Raw genomic sequence first — 20,124 nt, forward strand, 5'->3', positions numbered from 1 at the left:
TGCTGAACAGTGCACAAAGCACCCATCCCAGCAGCAAGGAGCATGGAGCTGAAACAATCCAGCTTGTAGGATGGTCTCTACCCCGAGCACAGCCAGGCTTTGTTTTGGTTTATATGGCAGGTGCGTGGGAGTATTTCTCAGCCAGCTGCATTAGCGTTGTTGGCCTTCACCTAAGCAGTGGGTGCTAAGGAGGGATTTGAATAAAGAGAAGGTGGTGGCCTGGGGCAGCATGGGCAAAAACCACAACGATTTAAGTGTGGAAAGAAAACAAGGGGTGTGGTGAAGCAGCAGGCAGCGGTGCTGCAAAAGGAGTGAGGACTCAGTGAAGATTTAACACCCGATGGAACCTGCAGTGATCCTGGTGCACTGTAGCCTTTGAGCCTATAAGGCTGTCTCGAGAATAGTTCCCACCATCTGGTTTTGCTGCTCCTCTTACCAGCAGCTCTCTTTCCCCTGTGCTGTGCTCGCGAATACAGCTCCTTCACCTGTGGGGGTGGTGCTCACCTTCTGGCTCCCTCTAAGGATGGGGAGAGTTCTCTCCTCCCTCTGTTATCTCTCTGCAGGAGCAGGGAAAACTCTTGTTCAGTTTTTGCCTGTTTCCACTTGGCTTCTCGTTCTGATTGCACAGAGCAGGCCGGGCTCTTCAATCCACGGGTGACTGCAACAAAATTACTTCTAAGACCAACCTAGGTCAATTGGCCTCCACTGTGCCTCTGGCTTGTATTTTGCCTCGGAGAGCTTTGTGAGGCAACAGAGCTCACTCAGATGTCACAGACACTCACTAATTGCTTCATTTCAAGAGAGGTGCCAAGGCATTTGGTGAATGGGAATCAGGTCTCAATACTGCAGCCACTTCTGTGCAAGCGACATGGCTTGGAATTTGCTGGAATGAAAGGCTTTTTTTTCTGAGGGGTCCGTGCCTCATGTGCAAAACGAATTTGGGGAAAATTTAAAGGAGAACTTACTTAAGCCACAGGGGTTTTGACCCGGCTTTTCCATTTCAGGATGCTGTTCTGGTGCGTAGAAACGCTGTGCACACGTCTCACTAGAGGGAATAACAGACACAAAAGGGAGCTGTTCCTTTTAAGTTAAATATGTAAATTGCAGCCAGCTCTATGCATTTAGCCCAATCAAGCCATGAGCTTAGGCTGTCTCTCCCCTCCCGCTGTGACTGTTTTACGGCAGGTAAGAGGTCTGGAGCAGTGTAAAGGATCCCTAAAAACTCTGGGTCAGCCCATGGGGTGGGACTGGGGACCGGGCCACAACACATAGCATTGCAGAGATTCTAGGCAGCATTGCCAGGTCGCTGTAACTTGGAGAGATTCTGAGGATGACCTAAGTTACACTGAGGGCTTCTCCAGTCTCTGCAACTGTCTAAAATCAACTGTATGCAAAGGTGGCTTAAAGCCACCAGAAGCCTCCTACTCGTGTGCTGCGAGTTCTGTGCTCTGCTTCTCACGGTATATTTACACTGCCAAAAAACAACAACATGGCAGTGAGTCTCAGAGCTCAAATTAATGGAAGCGGGCTCCTGGGACTCGCACTAAAGGGCTAAAAATTGCAGTGTAGAGACATTCCCACGTGGCCTGGAGCCCAGGCTCCGAGACGCCTCCCTCCTCGCCAGATTTCAGCTCAACCCAAACATCTCCACTGCTGTTTTTTCACCTGGATCAACTGACTCGGGCTCTCATACTTGCTGCCCCGGGTCTTTTTTTTGTGGTGTAGACTTACCCTTAGAACAGTGGTTCTCAACCTATCTACCATTGTGGGCCACATATGCAGCTCTCTGTGTGTTATGTGAGCCACATTCACACAATATATATATTATCTGTATGGCCCTGAGGATGTCACCTGGGCCTCAGCTGTGTGCTGATTGGGCCATGGGTTGAGCACCACTGCCTTAGAGGGATAGCGTAGAATCTCACCCTTACTGGGTTATTGGGGCAAGCTTTTTAGTCAGGCTCATGCATTTCTCCTGTGCATGAGCTGATGGTTGAAATGTTCTTTCTACCATGCCCAGCATTTCCTGGTGGATGGGTACCTGATGGTCTCTATGGAACTCGTTACCACAACTACCAGTAACACCAGGAACTTTTTTTTAAAAAGCACTAGATACTTATATGGAAAATGAGACCATCCACAACTATATTAGGCAAACCGTTTAGAAGGGATATAAGCTCTCTTGCTTCAGAGCATGAGCCAGCTTCTAACTGCCTGGAGTTGGGAAGAAATTTCTTATATGGACAGATTATTACATTACAGGATTATTTATTCCTTCCTCTGAAGCATCTGGCACACCTACTGTAGGAGACAGGTTACTGGGTTAGAGAGTGTACTGGGATGATTCTGGATGGCAGTTCCCATGTTCCTATTTGAGACATAAGCAAACTTTCTTTATCAACCATTTCTTTACTGTGGCTGTAGGAACGTAGCGACATAAGATTGGTCATATCCCATTATACAATGGGTCGTAACTTGGGCTACAGATTTGTCACGGCAGTCACGCAAATGGTGGATTTGATTAAACTCCAAGGAACCTTGGCAATGGCTGTAAGAACACATCTGATCGGGCCCGAAACTTAGTGGCATTGTGCTAGGCTACGTCACTTGGATTTGTCCCATCCACCCCTCAGAAGAAGGAGGAGCAGATGGGCCAAACCAGAGTGGCACTGTGACCCCATGTGCCAGGTCAGAATGCCGGCAGTGGGGAGCTGGACCCAGCCTTGTGGAATAGAATGAATCCAGGGTGGACTTACTCTCCAAACCCCATGCTCTGGGCTTCAGTTTTCAGCACTCCCACTATATCGTTGTGTACTGCATTCTTTGGTGACCTTTCCATGACTTACCATTTTTTCCCCACACCTCTGCTGTGAAATTTACTAACAATGGCCATGCCAAAATCATACCCTTCATCATGACATTTCCCGCACTTTTAACACCCAGCTGACAGCAATTGTACCTGTGGGCTGTTGCGGTAGCAAACTCCATAGGATGAGCAAGTGCTGTGCAAAGAAGTCTAGTCCTTTTTATTCCTGACAGCTCTTTATTCTAGTGCTCGCTATTATGCTGCCATGGCTAAGGTGCGGAAACAGTTTCCTTATTTAAACCTTGTTTTCATACGCTCTTGTCCTACAAAACATTCATTTTTTTCAAAGTGAAACTGTCCCTGGTTTGTGTGTCTAGGTGATTCTTTTTTAAAGTTCACACTTTGAGTCTTATTTGAGTTGAGAGAATGAAAAAGAATTGCATGTTCCCATGTAAAAACAATTGTTCTCACGCTTTTATCCAAGGAAAATACCTCTGAACCTTATAACCTGAACTTTTTTTTTTTTTGCTATAAATACATAGAGCTAGATCTACAAAGATATTTAGGTACCAAAAGTTGCAGATAGGCATCAAGTGGGATTTTCAAAAAGGGCTTAAGCAGGTTAGGCACAGAACTCCCATTGACTTTCAAGGGAGTTAGGCACCTAACTCACTTAGGCACTTCTGAAAATTCCTCTTGATGTCTATCTGCAACTTTTGGTACATAAATACCTTTGTAAGTCTGGGCCATGGTCTGTCATAAGTGTACCAAATATATTGACAAATGCATTGGTTTGACGGTTAGGGATGTTTAAAAATGCATCATTGCACAAACCGAGTAGAGAAATGTGTTAACTTTTAAGCAGCTCATGTGTCCATCCCAACTAATTGCCTCATGAGATGCCTGGACAACTAAAATGATCTCAATCTCTGAGGACTTTTAAACGTTTTCAGAGGAAAAGAAGGCATCCTTCTCAAATTCATAGATCCCCAGGCCAGAAGGGACCATTGTGATCATCTAGTCTGACAGGCTAAAGAACTCCCCCAAAATAATTCCTAGAGCAGATCTTTAAAAAATAAAAAATTTCCAACGTTGATTTTAAAATGACCAGTGATGGAGAACTCACCATGACCTTTGGTATATTGTTCCAGATGTTAATCCAAAGGTTTGGCCCTAATATACTACCCAAATTCTAGCAACATTTCTTCAGCCACGATGTATTTTGATTTATTCCCAGAGATTTTTGCTGCCTGTGTTTCTGCATCATTATCGTTTTGCACAATTTTCCCAGTCCTTGATGAGATTTACTAATGCTGCACTCTGCCTAGAATGAAACACCTTTACTGTCCCTCAGTAAACAAGGCCGGCGCTCTTCTTTTCATGTCGTAGAAATCATAGCTGTGGGAATAGCATGACTGCCACTGCTGCTCAGCGTGTGCTGATTTTTTATTCATCCTGAACAGCAAGAAAATGGGCGATTAAAATAGTTGACAGGACACTGTACTTCTGACTGTTCTCTTTGACATTTTCCATCCTCGTCTTGGATGCCACCGGAAGAAATAGTGGAAAAGCTAGCAAAGCCCTGCAGTAAGCAGGAGAGAACTGGACAATGTTTGCACCCCGGTGTGCGCTTGCATTTTACCTCAGCGCTCCCCTCCCCCCTTTCATGAGATCAGTCACTCCCCTAGCACTCCATGTAGTAAAAGCTGGGGTTTGCAGCTGTTAAAGTGTGGGGTTAGTGCTGTGTCTAACCTAATGAATGTTTTCAAACTCTGGAGGCTCACTGGCTCAGAAACATTTGTTTTGTTTTCCTTTTATTTGTGGTTTTAATTTCCCCAAACATGTGGCTTTGTCAAGCGTTTTAATTTTAAATATATTTTAAAAAGAATGGAAAAAGGAAATCTTGGAAATCATTTGATGATATGAACGGTGATGTGAAATAGGTAAGTCATTGAATAGCAGAGTGGAATATAGGCACTGCGATGAACCCATTAATTTGTCGCTCTACTATATGTCAGCTTGAAAGTTTGTCTCTTGCACCATGAGAAGTTGGTCCAATAAAAGATATTACCTTAGCCACCTTGTCTTACAATATCCTGGGACCAGTATGGCTACGACAACCTGGCAAACAACAATGTTCTAATCTATCACTGTTTTCCCCCTTTGAACTACAGAACGCAACAGGAGTTTTGAAATGTCTTCCTTTGTGGAAACCAAAGGGCTTGAGCAACTCACGAAGTCTCCAGTGGAATTCGTGGAGTATCCTTGGCATTCAGAAAGATGCATTCTGTGCTTTTGTAAATCTGAGTAAGAGCCGTTATGGTTCTTCATTGGGCTTTGGAGACATGAGTTTGGGAAGTTTGGAACCTAGCCTAACTTTAACTTGATTACCTCTTCCATTAGCAAAGGGAGCTGGCATCTGATGAGACCTCATTGAGCTTTGAGAGTGAATTCTTGCGATGTGGATTAGGGGCAAAAGGGATCATCTTAAAATACAGATTGAAGGTCTGGGGAGGAAGAGTGAGTCAAATCATTAGTGAGCATGTGAGAAAACAAAGCAATGGTACTTTGTTATATAAAATGATAGAAGATAAATTGAAACAAAGGACAATTTGTCAGAGAGAGATCATCTGGGTAACTCAGTACTTTGCATAGTCATATGGGAGTTTGATTCCTGGTCACAGTTGATTCTTCCCTGATTACCAGGAGCTAGCTGTACTGATTTATTTTTGGAGAAAAATAACTAAAGGGGAGTCCATTTCAGTTTAACAACTCTCAGTGTATGTCCTTGTCTCTTTTGAAGCCTGCAGTTCACAAAGAGGGATCCAGGTACAATATGGCCTTACGGAACATTAACTGAGAGCAACTTCTACATCTAGACTGCAATGTATTCCCATATCCAAAATTTGTGGAGTGGCCATTTGAAGCTCAGGCTCGCTACATCAGTTTACTCACCATTGCTTTCTCTATGTGGAGGCTAGATCTGAAACTCATGTGAGGAGAGCAGTTACTTCTTAACTCGGCTTTCCTCAGTCCAGCTTTGGTTCGTTTCTGTAGAGGCAATTTAGGACCATATTCGATTCTTTACTGTGTAACTGAAGTTACAAATATATTGTCTTCTAAGATCCACACTTGCCTATGTTTTTCCCTTGCTTCTTTAGAGTCTGTTAGCCCTCACAGGAACAAAAGAAAAGTATGTCATGTATCATTTTATAACCTCAACTTAGACACCTGAGTATGTGTATAGGCTAGCCGCCCTCCCAAGAACGTGAATCTGTGGATGTAGTATGTTTGGAGAACTCCACTAAGCAACCTACTGTTGTTCTGTAAAGAGCAGCTACATTTAATGACTGAAAGTATATATAGTTATTTTGCCAAATGTTCTGTATCTTAACCATTCACCACCTAGATATAACAAAAGGCAGCTTAGCAGGATTTATCCAAAGGGAACACGTGTAGATTCCTCAAACTACATGCCACAAGTCTTCTGGAATGCTGGCTGTCAACTGGTTGCTCTTAACTTCCAAACTGTAGGTAAGTCTCAGCTTTTTCTTGGTTTAGTGGGCTGTACTTTTTCAATAGGTTTTGTGATTGGAAGCCAAGAGAGTTGTTTTGTTCAACAAAAGATGTTGGGCTATTGACCAGTTCTAGAAAGCTGTTTGTTCATTCCTATCACTGAACCCAAGTTATTCTCAAATTCATTAGCATATTATACTGTAGTTCAACATGCACACAGTGGTCATCTTAAAGAGCCGTCATTTACCAGCCGTCACCATATTGCAGTTTCTGAAATGTAAAAATGGTTTTCTGTGTATTGGAAAAAATAAAAGTATCTCATATGTAGGCCTGCAAATATTCACACGTTAATAGCAGCACCTTTATGTTGTGTAATGAACTGAAAATATAACTAACTTTCCCTCAGTCTCCAGAGATAATTGTTATTAATCATTTTTATTGCAATAACACCTGGATTCAACTGTTCTTGGCAAAGTACATAATGACAAGGCCAGATTTTCGTAGGCGGGCCCAATGGGTGCATCCCGTGAAATGCATGCTCGCTGTTCCCACAAACACCTGCATGTGCGTGCATAAAAGGGAAATTGTACATCTAGGTGCCTACGTCTCATTGAAAGTCAACTAGGGTTGCCAACTTTCTACTCCCACAAAACTGAATACCCTTGCCCCGCCCCTTTTCCGAGGCCCCACCCCACACTCATTTGATCCCCCCTCCCTCTGTCGCTCACTCTCCCCACCCTCACTCACTGGCTCATTTTCACCTGGCTGGTTCAGGGAGCTGGGGTATGGGAAGTGGTGAAGGTTCTGGCTGGGGGTGCAGGCTCTGGGGTGGGGCCAGAAATGAGGGGTTCAGGATGCTGGAGGGGGTTCCAGGCTGGGGCAAGGAGTTGGGGTGCGGGGCAGGGTGAGGGCTCCGGCTGGGGGTGCGGGCTCTGATGTGGGGCTGGGGATGAGGAATTTGGGGTGCAGGAGGGGGCTCTGGGCTGGGGCGGGGGTTGGAGTTCGCGGGGGTGTGAGGGCTCTGGTTGGGGGTGCAGACTCTGAGGTGGGGCTGGAGATGCGGGATTTGGGGGTAGGAGGGTGCTCCAGGCTGGGACCAAGGGGTTCAGAGGGCAGGAGGGGGATCAGGGCTGGGGCATGTGGGTTGGAGTGTGTGGGGGGGGAGTAAGGGCTCCGGCTGGGGGTGCAGGCTCTGGGGTGGGGCTGCAGATGAGGGGTTTGGAGTGCAAGAGGGTGCTCCGGGCTGGGATCGAGGGATTTGGAGGGCGGAATGGGGATCATGGCCGGGGCAGGGGCTTGGGGCCTGGGAGGGAGTCAGGGGTACAGGCACTGGGTGGTGCTTTTCTCAAGCAGCTGCCCGAAGCAACGGCATGTCCACTCTCCGGCTCTTACGTGGAGGTGGGTCAGGTGGCTTAGTGTGGAGCCCAAGCCACAGGCGCCGCCCCCGCAGCTCCCATTGGCTGCGGTTCCCGGCCAATGGGAGCTGCGGGGGCAGCGCTTGGGGTGGGGGCAGCATGCGGAGCCTCCTGGCTGCCCCTATGCGTAGAAGCCGGAGTGGAGACACGCTGGCTGCTTCCCAGAAGCTGCGAGGTGTGGAGGCTAGCAGGGAGCCTGCCAGACCCGTTGTGCGGCGGCACCAACCAGATAGTCAACCACCCAGTCAGCGGTGCTGACCGGAGCTGCAAGGATTCCTTTTCGACCGGGTGATGCGGTCGAAAACCAGACATCTGGTCACCCTAAAGTCAACAGGATTTAGGAGCTTAACTCACTTTTGAAAATGAGACATAGCCATCTAAGTCACTTAGGCTCTTTAACGCTGAGCAGAGCAACACCTAAATACCTTTAAAATCTAGGCCTTAGGCTCTTTTGAAAATGTTACTCCGCATCTTCCGGAACATCTCTAGAGAATTCCCTCCTCTTACAGAGAGAATCCAAGATGGTGGCCACTGAGGATTGTGTGAGTGAAACTTCAGTCTTTCAGTGAAAGATTTCCTGAAACCTAGGTTTAAGTGACAGCAGTGCTCAAGAAATAGCTGTTTATTCACACTGTGCTTAGTCATATTCCTGCAGCTGTACTTGTTTTTGTATATTTGATACTTATCCAGAAGTTAATTCCTCATGATATTTTTATTGCTTAGATTTGTCTATGCAAATAAACATGGGGATGTATGAATACAATGGCAAAAGTGGTTACAGGCTAAAGCCAGAGTTTATGAGACGACCAGACAAACATTTTGACCCATTTACTGAAAGTATTGTGGATGGAATAGTAGCCAACACCTTGTCTGTGAAGGTATGTACACAGTTGTTGAAAATTCTGTTTATGTTAGAACCTGGACATATTTCTGGTTTATCTGGAGCCCTGACAGATCTTCTTTAGGTGTGTCCACACTGCAGGGACGCTCCTCACCAGCGCAGCCTAGTGGTCAGGCCGGGGTGTGGCAGGTTATCTTCTGGGCATCCCCCTTTCTTACTGCTGCTTCACCCTGCAGTCGTCTGTCTTTCTGGTGACTCCGCCCTCCAGCCAGGTCATGTATTCAAGTCTGTCCCTTTCAGGATATGTATAGAGTCCAACAGGGGGAGCTTTCAGGATTAAGCAGGATGCTCAGGACTCTACCCCTTGGGTCAATATCGCAGAGCCAGACCCTTTTATCTTCAGGGGCTTCTCCCCCCCAGCTAAGTTCCCCACCTCAGGAATAGGCTTCTGTAGTTGCCCCTCTGCAGAGGTTTGTAGGGAAGCCCAGGCCCACCCTGTCAACTGGGCTCCGATCCAGGACCCAGTGGTAGGCAGCTAAATCCTGCACCCTAAAATGCTATGCGGCTGTCTCCCTGGGTCACTTCCTACCAGGCCCCTCTTTTCCCACCAGCTAAAGTAAAGAACTAAAACACAAAAATAAAGTCTTTGGCCTTCAGAGAATCACCGGTCCCTTCTCTGTAGGCTCGGTCAGGTCACCATAGCCAGGTCTCAGGCAGCAAGAGCTCCATGGTGCACCTTCTCACAAGCTCAGAGTATAGGTCAGCTCACCTCCACAGCCTGCCTGCCAGTGCCACTAAGTGACAGTGTTCCCCTTTGTAAGCTCTTCCTCCAGCCTGTGCGGGTGTTGCAGGTGTGGTGCAGCAGAGCCGCCCAGGCCCAGGGCATCTCTTTAACCTGTACCTTTGTACACCCCATCGCAGGTACCAACCACAAGAAGGTGCGGCATCACAGGCTTCAGCATAGCCAGTACAAGCCTACCCAGAACCCTGGACACTTACATGGACAGCTAGCCCCCTCTGAAGTCCATGCTACCATGGCTACCCTATTGGTACTCACTCTAGCTAGATTAGAGCTAACTCATGTCTACATGTGCTGCAGTCACATCTCCAATTGCAGTGTAGACATACTGTAAATTGAGACGATGAGATACGTTTAATTTGTAGTGGGGCAGAGTTAATTTTTAAACTCCACGGTATCTAAATTCCTAAAAAAACAGACGCTCAAATTTTGAAGGAATATTGCCTATTAAGTAAATTTTCTTGTGTTTTGTTTTTAATTTCCTTTCCAATCTCTTTTCTTTTCCATCGCATAAGACTTACCAGGAAACTGATGTAGTTAAGAAGAGGTTGAAGATTTTTAAGCTTTTGTTTATGAGGTGCTGTATTTCAAATCGTATAACCTTGAAAACATCCCTAGTCCGTGCTAAATGCTAACTTGCACTGAGATGAGCAACAGAGCATGCTGCTTAGTGTCAATTAATACAATAATAGGGTTGTTTTTGCAATGAGCTCAGGACGTTATAAAAGTCATGGTTTCGTACCCAGAGTTACAAAAACAATTTATTTCATTAATAGGTCTATTTAGCCAAACAATCTCCCCTGTCCAGAAGCCACCCACAAAATATCCTGTTTTGTTCACTAGGAGGAAACTGATATCCACCTTGAGGCTGCAGGCACAAGTCAGCTGTGGCAAAGCAGAGGTGTGAGGGCATGTGTTAAAGAGGTGGCTGGCAGCTTTGAGACCACATCTAAATGGAGGTCATTCAGGAGTTCTCGGGGGATGCTCAGCACTTTGCAGGAATGAGTCCCTAAGAGCAATGTGGCAATTGCCAGAAGTTGGCTCCTTCTGACTGTCCAGTAGCGATTGTGCTAGTTGTGATGTCATGGCATGGTACATGCTGAGGCCTCACAAATGAATGGGAGCTGGCATACTTCGGGCAAATCCGAGGTTCTTTAAGATCCCCTGACATTGGCTGAATATCCCTCTGCTCCTTGTTACTCAGGGAATTCATCAACAACCTTTAAAAAAAAAAAAGGCTGGAAAGAGACAAAAACGAAACAAGTGCATCTGCTCTTTTATCATTGCCTTTGTTGCAACATCACTACACATAGCTCTGGTGTTACCTTATCTTTTTATTTACCATAACGTTATGTTACAGTCCTGTATTTGCAATATTAGAGAATGCTTGCTTTGAGTTTGGGGTTTCTTTAGGAGAGAACTATACCATCACTAGAAAGACTGCAGCCTGAATTTTAGCCAGAAATTTCAGAATCCACTAAGCTGTCTTTATTAATCACTTACAAACACACCTATCTTGTTTTCTAGATAATTTCAGGTCAGTTTCTTTCGGATAAAAAAGTTGGTATTTATGTAGAAGTAGACATGTTTGGCCTGCCTGTGGATACAAGACGAAAAGCTTTAAAGACAAAGACCTCTCAAGGCAATGCTGTTAATCCTGTATGGGAAGAAGAACCCATAGTATTTAAGAAGGTTGGTGTGATGTTTATTTCCCTACAGTGCACAGTGATTATTTTATTGCTTTCCACTAGGTTAATTTTGTGTTTTACAGAAAATCAGAGTGATTGCATTTGCTGAAGAGATAGTTTAAGAGACTCTGAAACAGCTATCCTGTAGAGCCCACCCCTGCTCCAGTGAAATCAAGCCAGCTCCTACTGAAATCAGTCAACTGATGTAACTTTGTTGGCTTCATTGACACAAGATTGGGCCTCTGTACGTACCAGGCAAAAATTTCCAAAGTGCATGAAACCCAGATTTGTAAAGGTATCTAGGTGTTGCTGCATTGAGCATTGCATTTAGGAGCCAAAGTCTCATTTATAAAGTGATTTAGGCACTTAGGAGCCTTTCCTATTGACTGTCAATGGGATTTTGATGCCTAAGTGCCTTAATCCTTTTTGATTAGAAAATTTAGGTTCCTAAATCAATTAGGCATTGCAATGCTGAGCACAGCAACACCTAAATACCTTTAATAATCTGGGACCAGATGATTTAAGAGCCTAAATCCAATTCACTTACAACGGGACATAGGCTCTTGAGTTACTTAGGTGCTTTGGAAAATTTTACCCAGAGGACCCAATCCTGCAAAGTCAATGGGAGCTGAGGGTGCTAAGCATCTTTCAGAATTATGCCCCTGCAGCATTGGTATCTCACAGTGCTTTATAAATGGGAATGCAGCCAATTTCCTAAAGAGAGCTGTAGTATTGTCTATTTTTAGTTTACTGGTTAATGCAGTTAATTAGTCTTGGATCAAGTAGAGAAACTGCCTTTTCCTGACGTCCCATGACAGCAATTAAAGCTCATGGAGGCACTTGCACAGTCAGTGCCTGTAACTCAGCTTTCTAGGAGTTGCAGTAGGGCTCCCTCACCTGAAGGCTCTGTCTGCTGATCTCCTTCCCTTTGGCGTTCTGCCGGGGCTGGATTTTGGAAACAGCACTAGCATTTTGTTGTTGTTGTTGTTCTCATGGGCCTTTAATTAATATATTTTATTTCTGTTACCGGTTTTACCATAATGTTTGGGAGCCTCCAGGCTCATAATGGGCCTGGATTATTATTCTGAGTGATTTGAAGATTAACTCATATAATCTGTTGTTAGTGGGCGGTTAAACTAAGTGCCTACATATTTTTAGGTGAAATATAAACATCCAGTAAATAAAACACTGATTTCTACATAGTGTGTTCTGAGAAAATGATGCATGTTTAACCAGTCTTACAACACGTATGTTTATTTATACATGGCTTCTCTACGACACAGTAATGAGATGTGATGCATATTTTTTACAGTACCATTCGGTTGGGTAGGAATTAAGGTAGAGTCTGTTACTTGTGGGATTTGGGCCTTTACTAAAATTTAAGACAATGTAAGAATGTTCATTCAAAGCCAAGCACGGTTTTGGTTTCAAATAGGCCTTGTTTTGGGACATGAACAGTCCAGACTCCTGGGTCCCTGTTCTTGTCAGCAGAAAAGGTCCAGTGGCACAGAGCTTTTGAGGATGAAATCAGAGACTACCTTTCTAGGACTCTACTCAAGCAAGCAAGCCCTTCTGTCTGATGGCTTGCAGAAAAACCAGCCGTGGGTCATGGCCAATCTGACAAAAGACTACATCCCACTGGAGAGCCCTGTAGGGTTAATATTTGATGATGTCATGCTCAACAGCTCTGTGACACACACCCTGTACTATCCCCATGTGCCAGGGATAAGGACTGGGGGATGTGTCTGTTGCCAGAAATAAGCTGGGTGATAGGAAATGTCTCATTACTCCTTGTTGGACTGGGAGCTGCAAGCTCCTCTTTGACTGCGTTCTGCTTTGTAAATCTAGGCCCTCGCTCACCTGGGCCTTCCCGCTCTCTTGAATATTGATCCCCATGAACAAGTGCTTTCGAAAGGGACAGGCCTTCCAAGCTCAGTTCTTTCACATATCTTACCTCATAAAGGAAAAGATTAATCCTTCTCGCACAGGCAGACTGATTTCCTACCAAATCACCCGTCCTCCTGGAGAAAGACACGCTATTTAATATATCACCAGAGCAATCTCTCTTTAGAAAGAAATCACATCATGTATTTGTTTATGAAGTTAGTGCAGGTTCCTTTCTGGCCTACTACTATTATAGTTTTTTAATGTATTTCTTCCTCCACCACCAAGGCCCATCCATTGTAGCAACCCTGGGAACTTAGTACAACCCTGAAGGACTTTTCCATCCTTTCACTGAGGCTAAGGTTAGCATCCCAGGCATACCCAACTCTGCCCTGGCTTCACCTGTCCAGTAAACATCGTTTGCCTGATCCCTGAAAGGCAGCATAGGTGTTCTGAAGCACTGGCTATAGCAGTGGACAGCTCTGTTAGGTGTAGCCATGCAAGGGAAAGCACTCATGAAGGAACTGTTATTGGCATTATGCAAGCATGCTAAACTGCCTCAATCTATTCAGCCTGTCAGGATGCTTTATGTAATTAAATAACTAAGGTCTAGCAACCTGTTCAGACTTTTCCCTCTTAAAACACACCGATTGATGGATTTGTTATTTGATGGTTTTAGCAGCACTAAGGTGCTTATCACTGCCCTGCTTAATTAATTAAGGAGTCCTTAGGACACATCGGTTCTGAGTGACACTCATGATTTCACCTCTTACATTGTCACTAAACTCTACATTTGCAAAGCCTCATTCAGGCCTATTGAGAGGCATGATGCTAGAGAGCCACATGCTGCTTTGAAAATGTAGAGGGAAGTTCTCAGCTTCAGATTTGGCTGTTCTAGACATTCCCTATCAATGAGTTATTCGCCTGTAAAGAAAATGTGGTGCCACCTGTTACTTGACTGAAGCATGATCATTTCAGAATTATTTTCATACACGGGTCGTATGCCCTCCGACCTGTTTTATGGCAAACTCCTAGTATGGCTATAGAACTCTTTATTAGCTCACTAGAGCCTTATCTTTCTGCTCTGCTATATGCCTTGTATGCAGAAGGAGCTTTTCTTATTTATAGCAGACAACCGATAACTGTACCAAATGTGTCCCTGTAGGTGGTTCTGCCTTCTCTGGCATGTTTGAGGATAGCAGTATACGAAGAAGGAGGAAAGTTTATTGGACATCGGATATTGCCTGTCTCAGCAATTCGACCAGGTAAGATTATGGCTCTGCTGTAGTGAAGAGAACCAACATGGCATGACTCTGTTGACTTCAATGCAGCTATGTTGATTTATGCCATCTGAGGCTCTGTCCAGCGTATGCAGCCGATAGAGAAAGTCACCGAATTTGGTACTGTATTATTTCAGCTTTAGTTATAACTTTGTTTTTAAAAAAAAGTAAATAATTTTGAATCTGTTTCTACCATCCATGAGAAGAGAAACACCCGAATCACACAAAAGTTAAATCTAGAATGAAACAAGAAAACCTACAGAACTAAAACATACAACGCAGTTGATGGCGTTTACTGGTCAATTATAGCATTGATGCCATTTCGAAAGGAGGGGAGTGACAGTCCTCATTGACATTTCTCCTTTTCAGTCATTGTTTCTGAGGTCGATTGCTCAGAGAGCTTTAGCTGTGGTGGGTGGAAACACTGAGGGTGTGAAACATGCTCTCACGGGACAGTCAGCTTGGCTCATCCTTTCACACTTTCAAAATTGCCTGCAAATGCTCATATTATAGGTGTATTTTAATTTTTAGCCAATGTGAAGGATTCATCCCCCCTCCCCAGTCTTTTTAAATATGTTGCCATGTCATTTGTTCTCTGGGTTTTTTATTGTCAGGTATTCATGTTGTGTGCATATTACGGCATCCTGATTCCTTTTAATTAACTTTGCAGCTCTCTGAGTATCTTAACCGGAAGTACATATAAAGATTTTAAATGAAAATAAAGTAGGGTTACAAAGCCAAATCAATCCAAACTAACTGGAAAACAATAAGAAAAGTTCAAAGAATTATATAAATTAGAGCTAGGGAAATAACTGATTTCTTTTGTTCGCTGGCACTTCTGAAAAATCATTTCAGTCCAGGTCGAACTGAAATGAAAAAATGCGGGAAAAGTTGGGCACATTGAAAAAAATCATTTAAGGTCAAAGAAACCAAGTTTCATTCGACCCAAAACATTTTGTTTCAAGCATGTTTGAAGGGCTGAATTCACCAAACAGCCGGAGGAGGAGGAGCAGATGGTGGTTAGAAAGAGGCTAGCACTAACACTGACATTTTTGTGCCATATGAGAGACCCACATTCAAATCCCTGCTCCACGTCAGGCAGAGGGAAAAATTAAACCTGGCTCTCCCACATCTCCAATGAGTGCCCTAAGCATTTAGCTAAAAGTTATAAGGAGAGCACCACCACCGTCTCCTCCTCCTCCAGCCATTTTGTGAATGGCATCTTGGTATCCCCAAATTACTTTTGGCTGAAACTATTGGGCGAATTCATGTCAAATTCCCAAATTTATTTCATTTGACTGATATTCGCCAAAAAAAATACACCCAGCTCCAATCAAATTGCAGATTGACATGAGCCAAAGAACAAGAAATTGGTCAATAGTTTAAAAATAAAGGGGAAAAGATTTTTTTTTAATAGCGCTGTCTTGCACCTTTCACCTGCTCCCTTGTCAGTATGTTGTCTACGTAGCTTGTAAACTTTTCTGAGTAAGGATTTGCCTTCCCACAGTCTCTAAAGTGCCTAGGTCACTTGGGCACTATATAAATAATGAATAATAATATAATTACATTGGACAGAGTTTACATTCTGGACTGGACTGCTCTTATATTCCAGGCTATCACTACATCTGTCTGAGGAACGAGCGGAACCAGCCTTTGATGCTGCCAGCAGTCTTTGTGTACATAGACGTTAAAGACTACGTACCCGATACTTATGCAGGTAACTATTAAACTATGAACTACAAAGGTAAAATTAAATACACAAGTCTTTGGAACCTTCTCAATCTGTTTGTGACAGAGAGCCTGAAACACCACTGTATAAAACTGCAGGCTGCCTGCTCGGATCACAGTCAAGGATCGGGGCCTAAGTACTTATTTCCTAGCAGACTTTGGGTAGCCCTAAAGAAGCCAGGGGTCTTGGGATTTTGTAATATAAACAATATGCAGTGACTGTGAGATTCAAAGTAAAACGATGTACTTAATTTTTGGAGTCATTTATGAACCTGGGTGGTTCTTTCAAGATCATATTGCAAATGTGCAATTAAAAAAAATATTAGTGTGAACGTAAGGGTTCAAAAGCGCTCAGCATTGTCCTAATTAAACATTGGGAGTTTTACCATTGTCTTCAGTGGGAGCAGAGTTGGGCTAATGCTGAACAGGCTAGAGAATCCCATCCTAAAACTGCCCCCAAAGAGTGCTCATCCCAGGCTCCAAGTGTTTTGGACATAAATTTAAAAACACAGTACATAGGAGAGACAAAAGAAACTCATTCAAAGCAGCAGCATTTCTCCTACCTTTTCTTCCCCCAATACCTCTCACAGTAATAAAATAGGGATTAAAATTCTCACCTACATATTGGCCTAAACATGTGTGGAATGTATAGTTCCATAAATGGAGTTTCACGGTTAATGCCTTTGGTATGACGGCATAGTCACACATTCACTGAAGATTCTGATGTCCAAGTGATAACTTTGAATAATAGATTTCAAGAAAAACTATGCACCTTCTTAACACTTAATGATCTCTAAAACCATAGATTAACTTTGACCTGAAATGTTTACTTCATTTCCAGATGTGATTGAAGCATTATCCAATCCAATTAGATACGTAAACTTGATGGAACAAAGAGCTAAACAGCTGGCAGCACTCACACTGGAGGATGAAGAAGAGGTAAAGAAAGAGGTAAGGGAGACTTCAGTCACTGAAAATTCATCATATTTGGTGGGATTTTCAAAAGCATCTACATGATTTAGAACTTCATTGAAAGTCAGTGGGACTTGTGCTCATCAGTCACTTAAGGACTTTTCAAAATCCCACCCATTATCTAAGGGCCAGGTTTTGATACACTTACGTTGTGTTCATTGTACTCCATGTGGGATCCTCTTCAAGTTCATAGGGTTATGCATGGTCAAATGAAGTAAGGGTATCAGAATCTGATCTTTAGTGAAAAAGTGTTGGATGTCACACAACATGCGGGGGGAAAAACAACCAACCACAGACCCTCATGGTTGTTTAGCATTTTGATCGTGTGGTTTTCCAAGTCCCAGTGAGAGGACTATATCATTCGCTTTCTTTGAAAATATTACAAATTTTGCAGGAATTTTGAGGGCTTTCTATTTTGGTCTCTGAAAATTGTATTCTCTTCACAGGAGGAGAGTTTCTCTTCACCTGCTGCACAAATTCTGATGTCTCCACATTATGAGCCCAATTTTCATTTACACAAAGGCCCCTTTACATCCACTATAAGGCTCCATTAAACTACCAGAGTGGTGTAGAGTCCTTTGTGTGAATGAGAATTCAGACCTATTGCTCTAGTTTAACTGTAATTTTGTAGAAGCCAGATTTTCAATGGTTCATCTTTGTGCCTTTGTTTGCATAAGCACTTATCACTAAGAACATATAAGAATGGCCAGACTGGGTCAGATCAAAGGTCCATCTAGCCCACTATCCTGTCTTCCGACAGGAGCGAATGCCAGGTGCTTCAGAGGGAATGAACAGACCAGGTAATCATCAAGTCATCCATCCCCTGTCGCCCATTCCCAGCTTCTGGCAAACAGAGGCTAAGGACACCATTCCTGCCCATCCTGGCTAATAACCATTGATGGACCTATCCTCCATGAATTTATCTAGTTCTTTTTTGAGCCCTGTTATAGTCTTGGCCTTCACAACATCCTCTGGCATACAGTTCCACAGGTTGACTGCGTTGTGTGAAGAAATACTTCCTTTTGTTTGTTTTAAACCTGCTGCCTATTAATTTCATTTGGTGACCCCTAGTTCTTGTGTTATGAGCAGGAGTAAATTACACTTCCTTATTTACTTTCTCCACACCAGTCATGATTTTATAGACCTCTATCATATCCTCCCTTAGTCGTCTCTTTTCCAAGCTGAAAAGTCCCAGTCTTATTAATCTCTCCTTATACGGAAGCTGTTCCATACCCCTAATCATTTTTGTTGCCCTTTTCCAATTCCAATATGGGTTTTTTTGAGATGGGGTGACCACATCTGCACGCAGTATTCAAGATGTGGGTGTACCATGGATTTATAAGACTAAACTCACATTTGCCTGTGCAGGTGCAGTCATTGTACAAACATGTAGACATATGTGTATTATTGTGCATGCCTGGGGGCTTCTGACAATTATGCACTGATTTTCAGTGGTAAATGCATATTATAGTTTTATTTATGTTGAGGTTTAAAAACCACCTGTGGAATTTGGCTTCCCAATTCTCATTAATGTTACTAGAAATTGGGCACCCGAATGGCTTTGAAAATCCCAACATTAGATTTTAAACAATTCCTGTGTCATACTCTAGGTCCGTCACATGAGTTAAAGGGTATTCAGCACAAGCAATTAAGTCCTGATTCCTGGAAGGTAGGGAAACAGGGTCTCCACAGTCCTTTATTTGCCCCCTTCCCTATTTCCTGGATCCTTCATTCTCAAAGGTATAAAAGCTCAACTGAACTCGCTTTTGTAACCAAGAATACACTCCCCAAATAAGATTAAATGAGTTAGTCATTACAGTTCCTTGGCCAACAGTTTGCCTCTTTGTCTCTTTATTATGTACAGTCTCACAAGTTTGCTTGAATGAGGACATTGAAATACTCAATAGTATCTCAGAAGTTTATCTAGGACGCTCTACACATGAGATCCTACTTTAGTAGCAAAATCTTTTTTTAACATAATCTCTTAAGCACGTCTAGAGGTAATTTTTTGCATAAAAAGTGAATATGCATTTGATTTGGACAAGATTATCACTTATTTGTTAGTCTAAGAAAAATATTGTCAGAAAGTACTTATTAAAGGCAAACAGGAAGATGGGAAGTTAAATTGCTGCAAACAGTCTTGGTTAATGCTCTAATACTTCAAACAGCTTGAAATCTCTTAGGGCAAAGGCTCTTACTTTACAGTGGGAGAGAAGTATGTTTTAGGAGGAAAATGGCATGATTGTGGTATTGCGTTTATCAGTAAAACTAGCAAAACTGATGCAGTGGCAGGAGATACATGCAAATTTGCAACATTAAGTTTCATTTTAAGTGTCCCATTCCTACCATGTCTTGGTACACATACATCTTGGGTAATCAATCTGAAATGGATTGAGCACTAAAAATGTATTTTTCTCATTCCTGAACTTTTGTGTATTTTTCATACTATGTTCTTGTTGTTTTCAACTTCTTGGGTAAGGGTTTCAGAGTGAAGGATGTTACTTTTCTACGTGCATGTTTGCTCATAAAAATCACACTTGCAAGGGTAACTGTATGTCAAACTTTCAGATTTGCACACACACACGTGTTAATTTTGTTAAATGGAGTTTCAAATATATAGGCTATATTTGTAAGATTATCTATTATGTCCAAAGATGAGTGGTTTCCTAGCATAGAATTTTTTTCCCTTTGATGTATTTAATCAGGCTTCTTGCCAGCAATCGATGAAGGAAAATAGACAAATTTTCAATGAGATATTAGAGGTTAACCTTCAGGTGTGAAAATCAGAAAAATCATAAGCTAGCAACCACAGAAATTACTTAATAATTAATTGTACTCAGTTTGAATCAGATACAGGTTTGGAATGATACTATCCAGGAATAAACCAGCAAAGTAGGGGAATTAGCTACAGAATTGATCATTTCTTTTGCAATATGTAGCACTTTATTTTCAGAAAAGAAGCACATTTGAACATGATATGAATTCTCAATTTTGGATCACAGGCAACTACATGAGTCCAGATCTTCCTTCACTGCAAACCTTAGAGTTACTATATTTAAAATGCTGTGTCCCAGAAAAATACTTTGTAAAATCAGAAGCATTTTAATACTTTAATTGTGCATTGTAGCTATACTGCTATAAAAGTCCAGTACACTTTTTAATGTGCCTGTGTAAAATAGTTTATAAGGAGGCAAT

General features: G+C 43.0%; 1 protein-coding gene across 2 annotated transcripts in view; it reads left to right on the forward strand.

Moving 5' to 3' along the window:
- PLCB1 (phospholipase C beta 1) overlaps nucleotides 1-20,124 on the forward strand; it is a 637,760-nt gene that overhangs the window by 499,872 nt on the left and 117,764 nt on the right. For both annotated transcript variants that reach the window (XM_024192884.3, XM_024192885.2), the window contains exons 17-23: nucleotides 4,981-5,065; nucleotides 6,216-6,340; nucleotides 8,461-8,615; nucleotides 10,905-11,069; nucleotides 14,115-14,214; nucleotides 15,842-15,946; nucleotides 16,799-16,908. In XM_024192884.3, coding sequence (XP_024048652.1) covers nucleotides 4,981-5,065; nucleotides 6,216-6,340; nucleotides 8,461-8,615; nucleotides 10,905-11,069; nucleotides 14,115-14,214; nucleotides 15,842-15,946; nucleotides 16,799-16,908 — 845 coding nt within the window. The remainder of the gene's footprint in view (nucleotides 1-4,980; nucleotides 5,066-6,215; nucleotides 6,341-8,460; nucleotides 8,616-10,904; nucleotides 11,070-14,114; nucleotides 14,215-15,841; nucleotides 15,947-16,798; nucleotides 16,909-20,124) is intronic.

The sequence above is a fragment of the Terrapene carolina genome, unplaced genomic scaffold (genome assembly GCF_002925995.2).
Source record: "Terrapene carolina triunguis isolate 2854851 unplaced genomic scaffold, T_m_triunguis-2.0 Scaffold132, whole genome shotgun sequence".
Lineage (NCBI taxonomy): Eukaryota > Metazoa > Chordata > Testudines > Emydidae > Terrapene > Terrapene triunguis.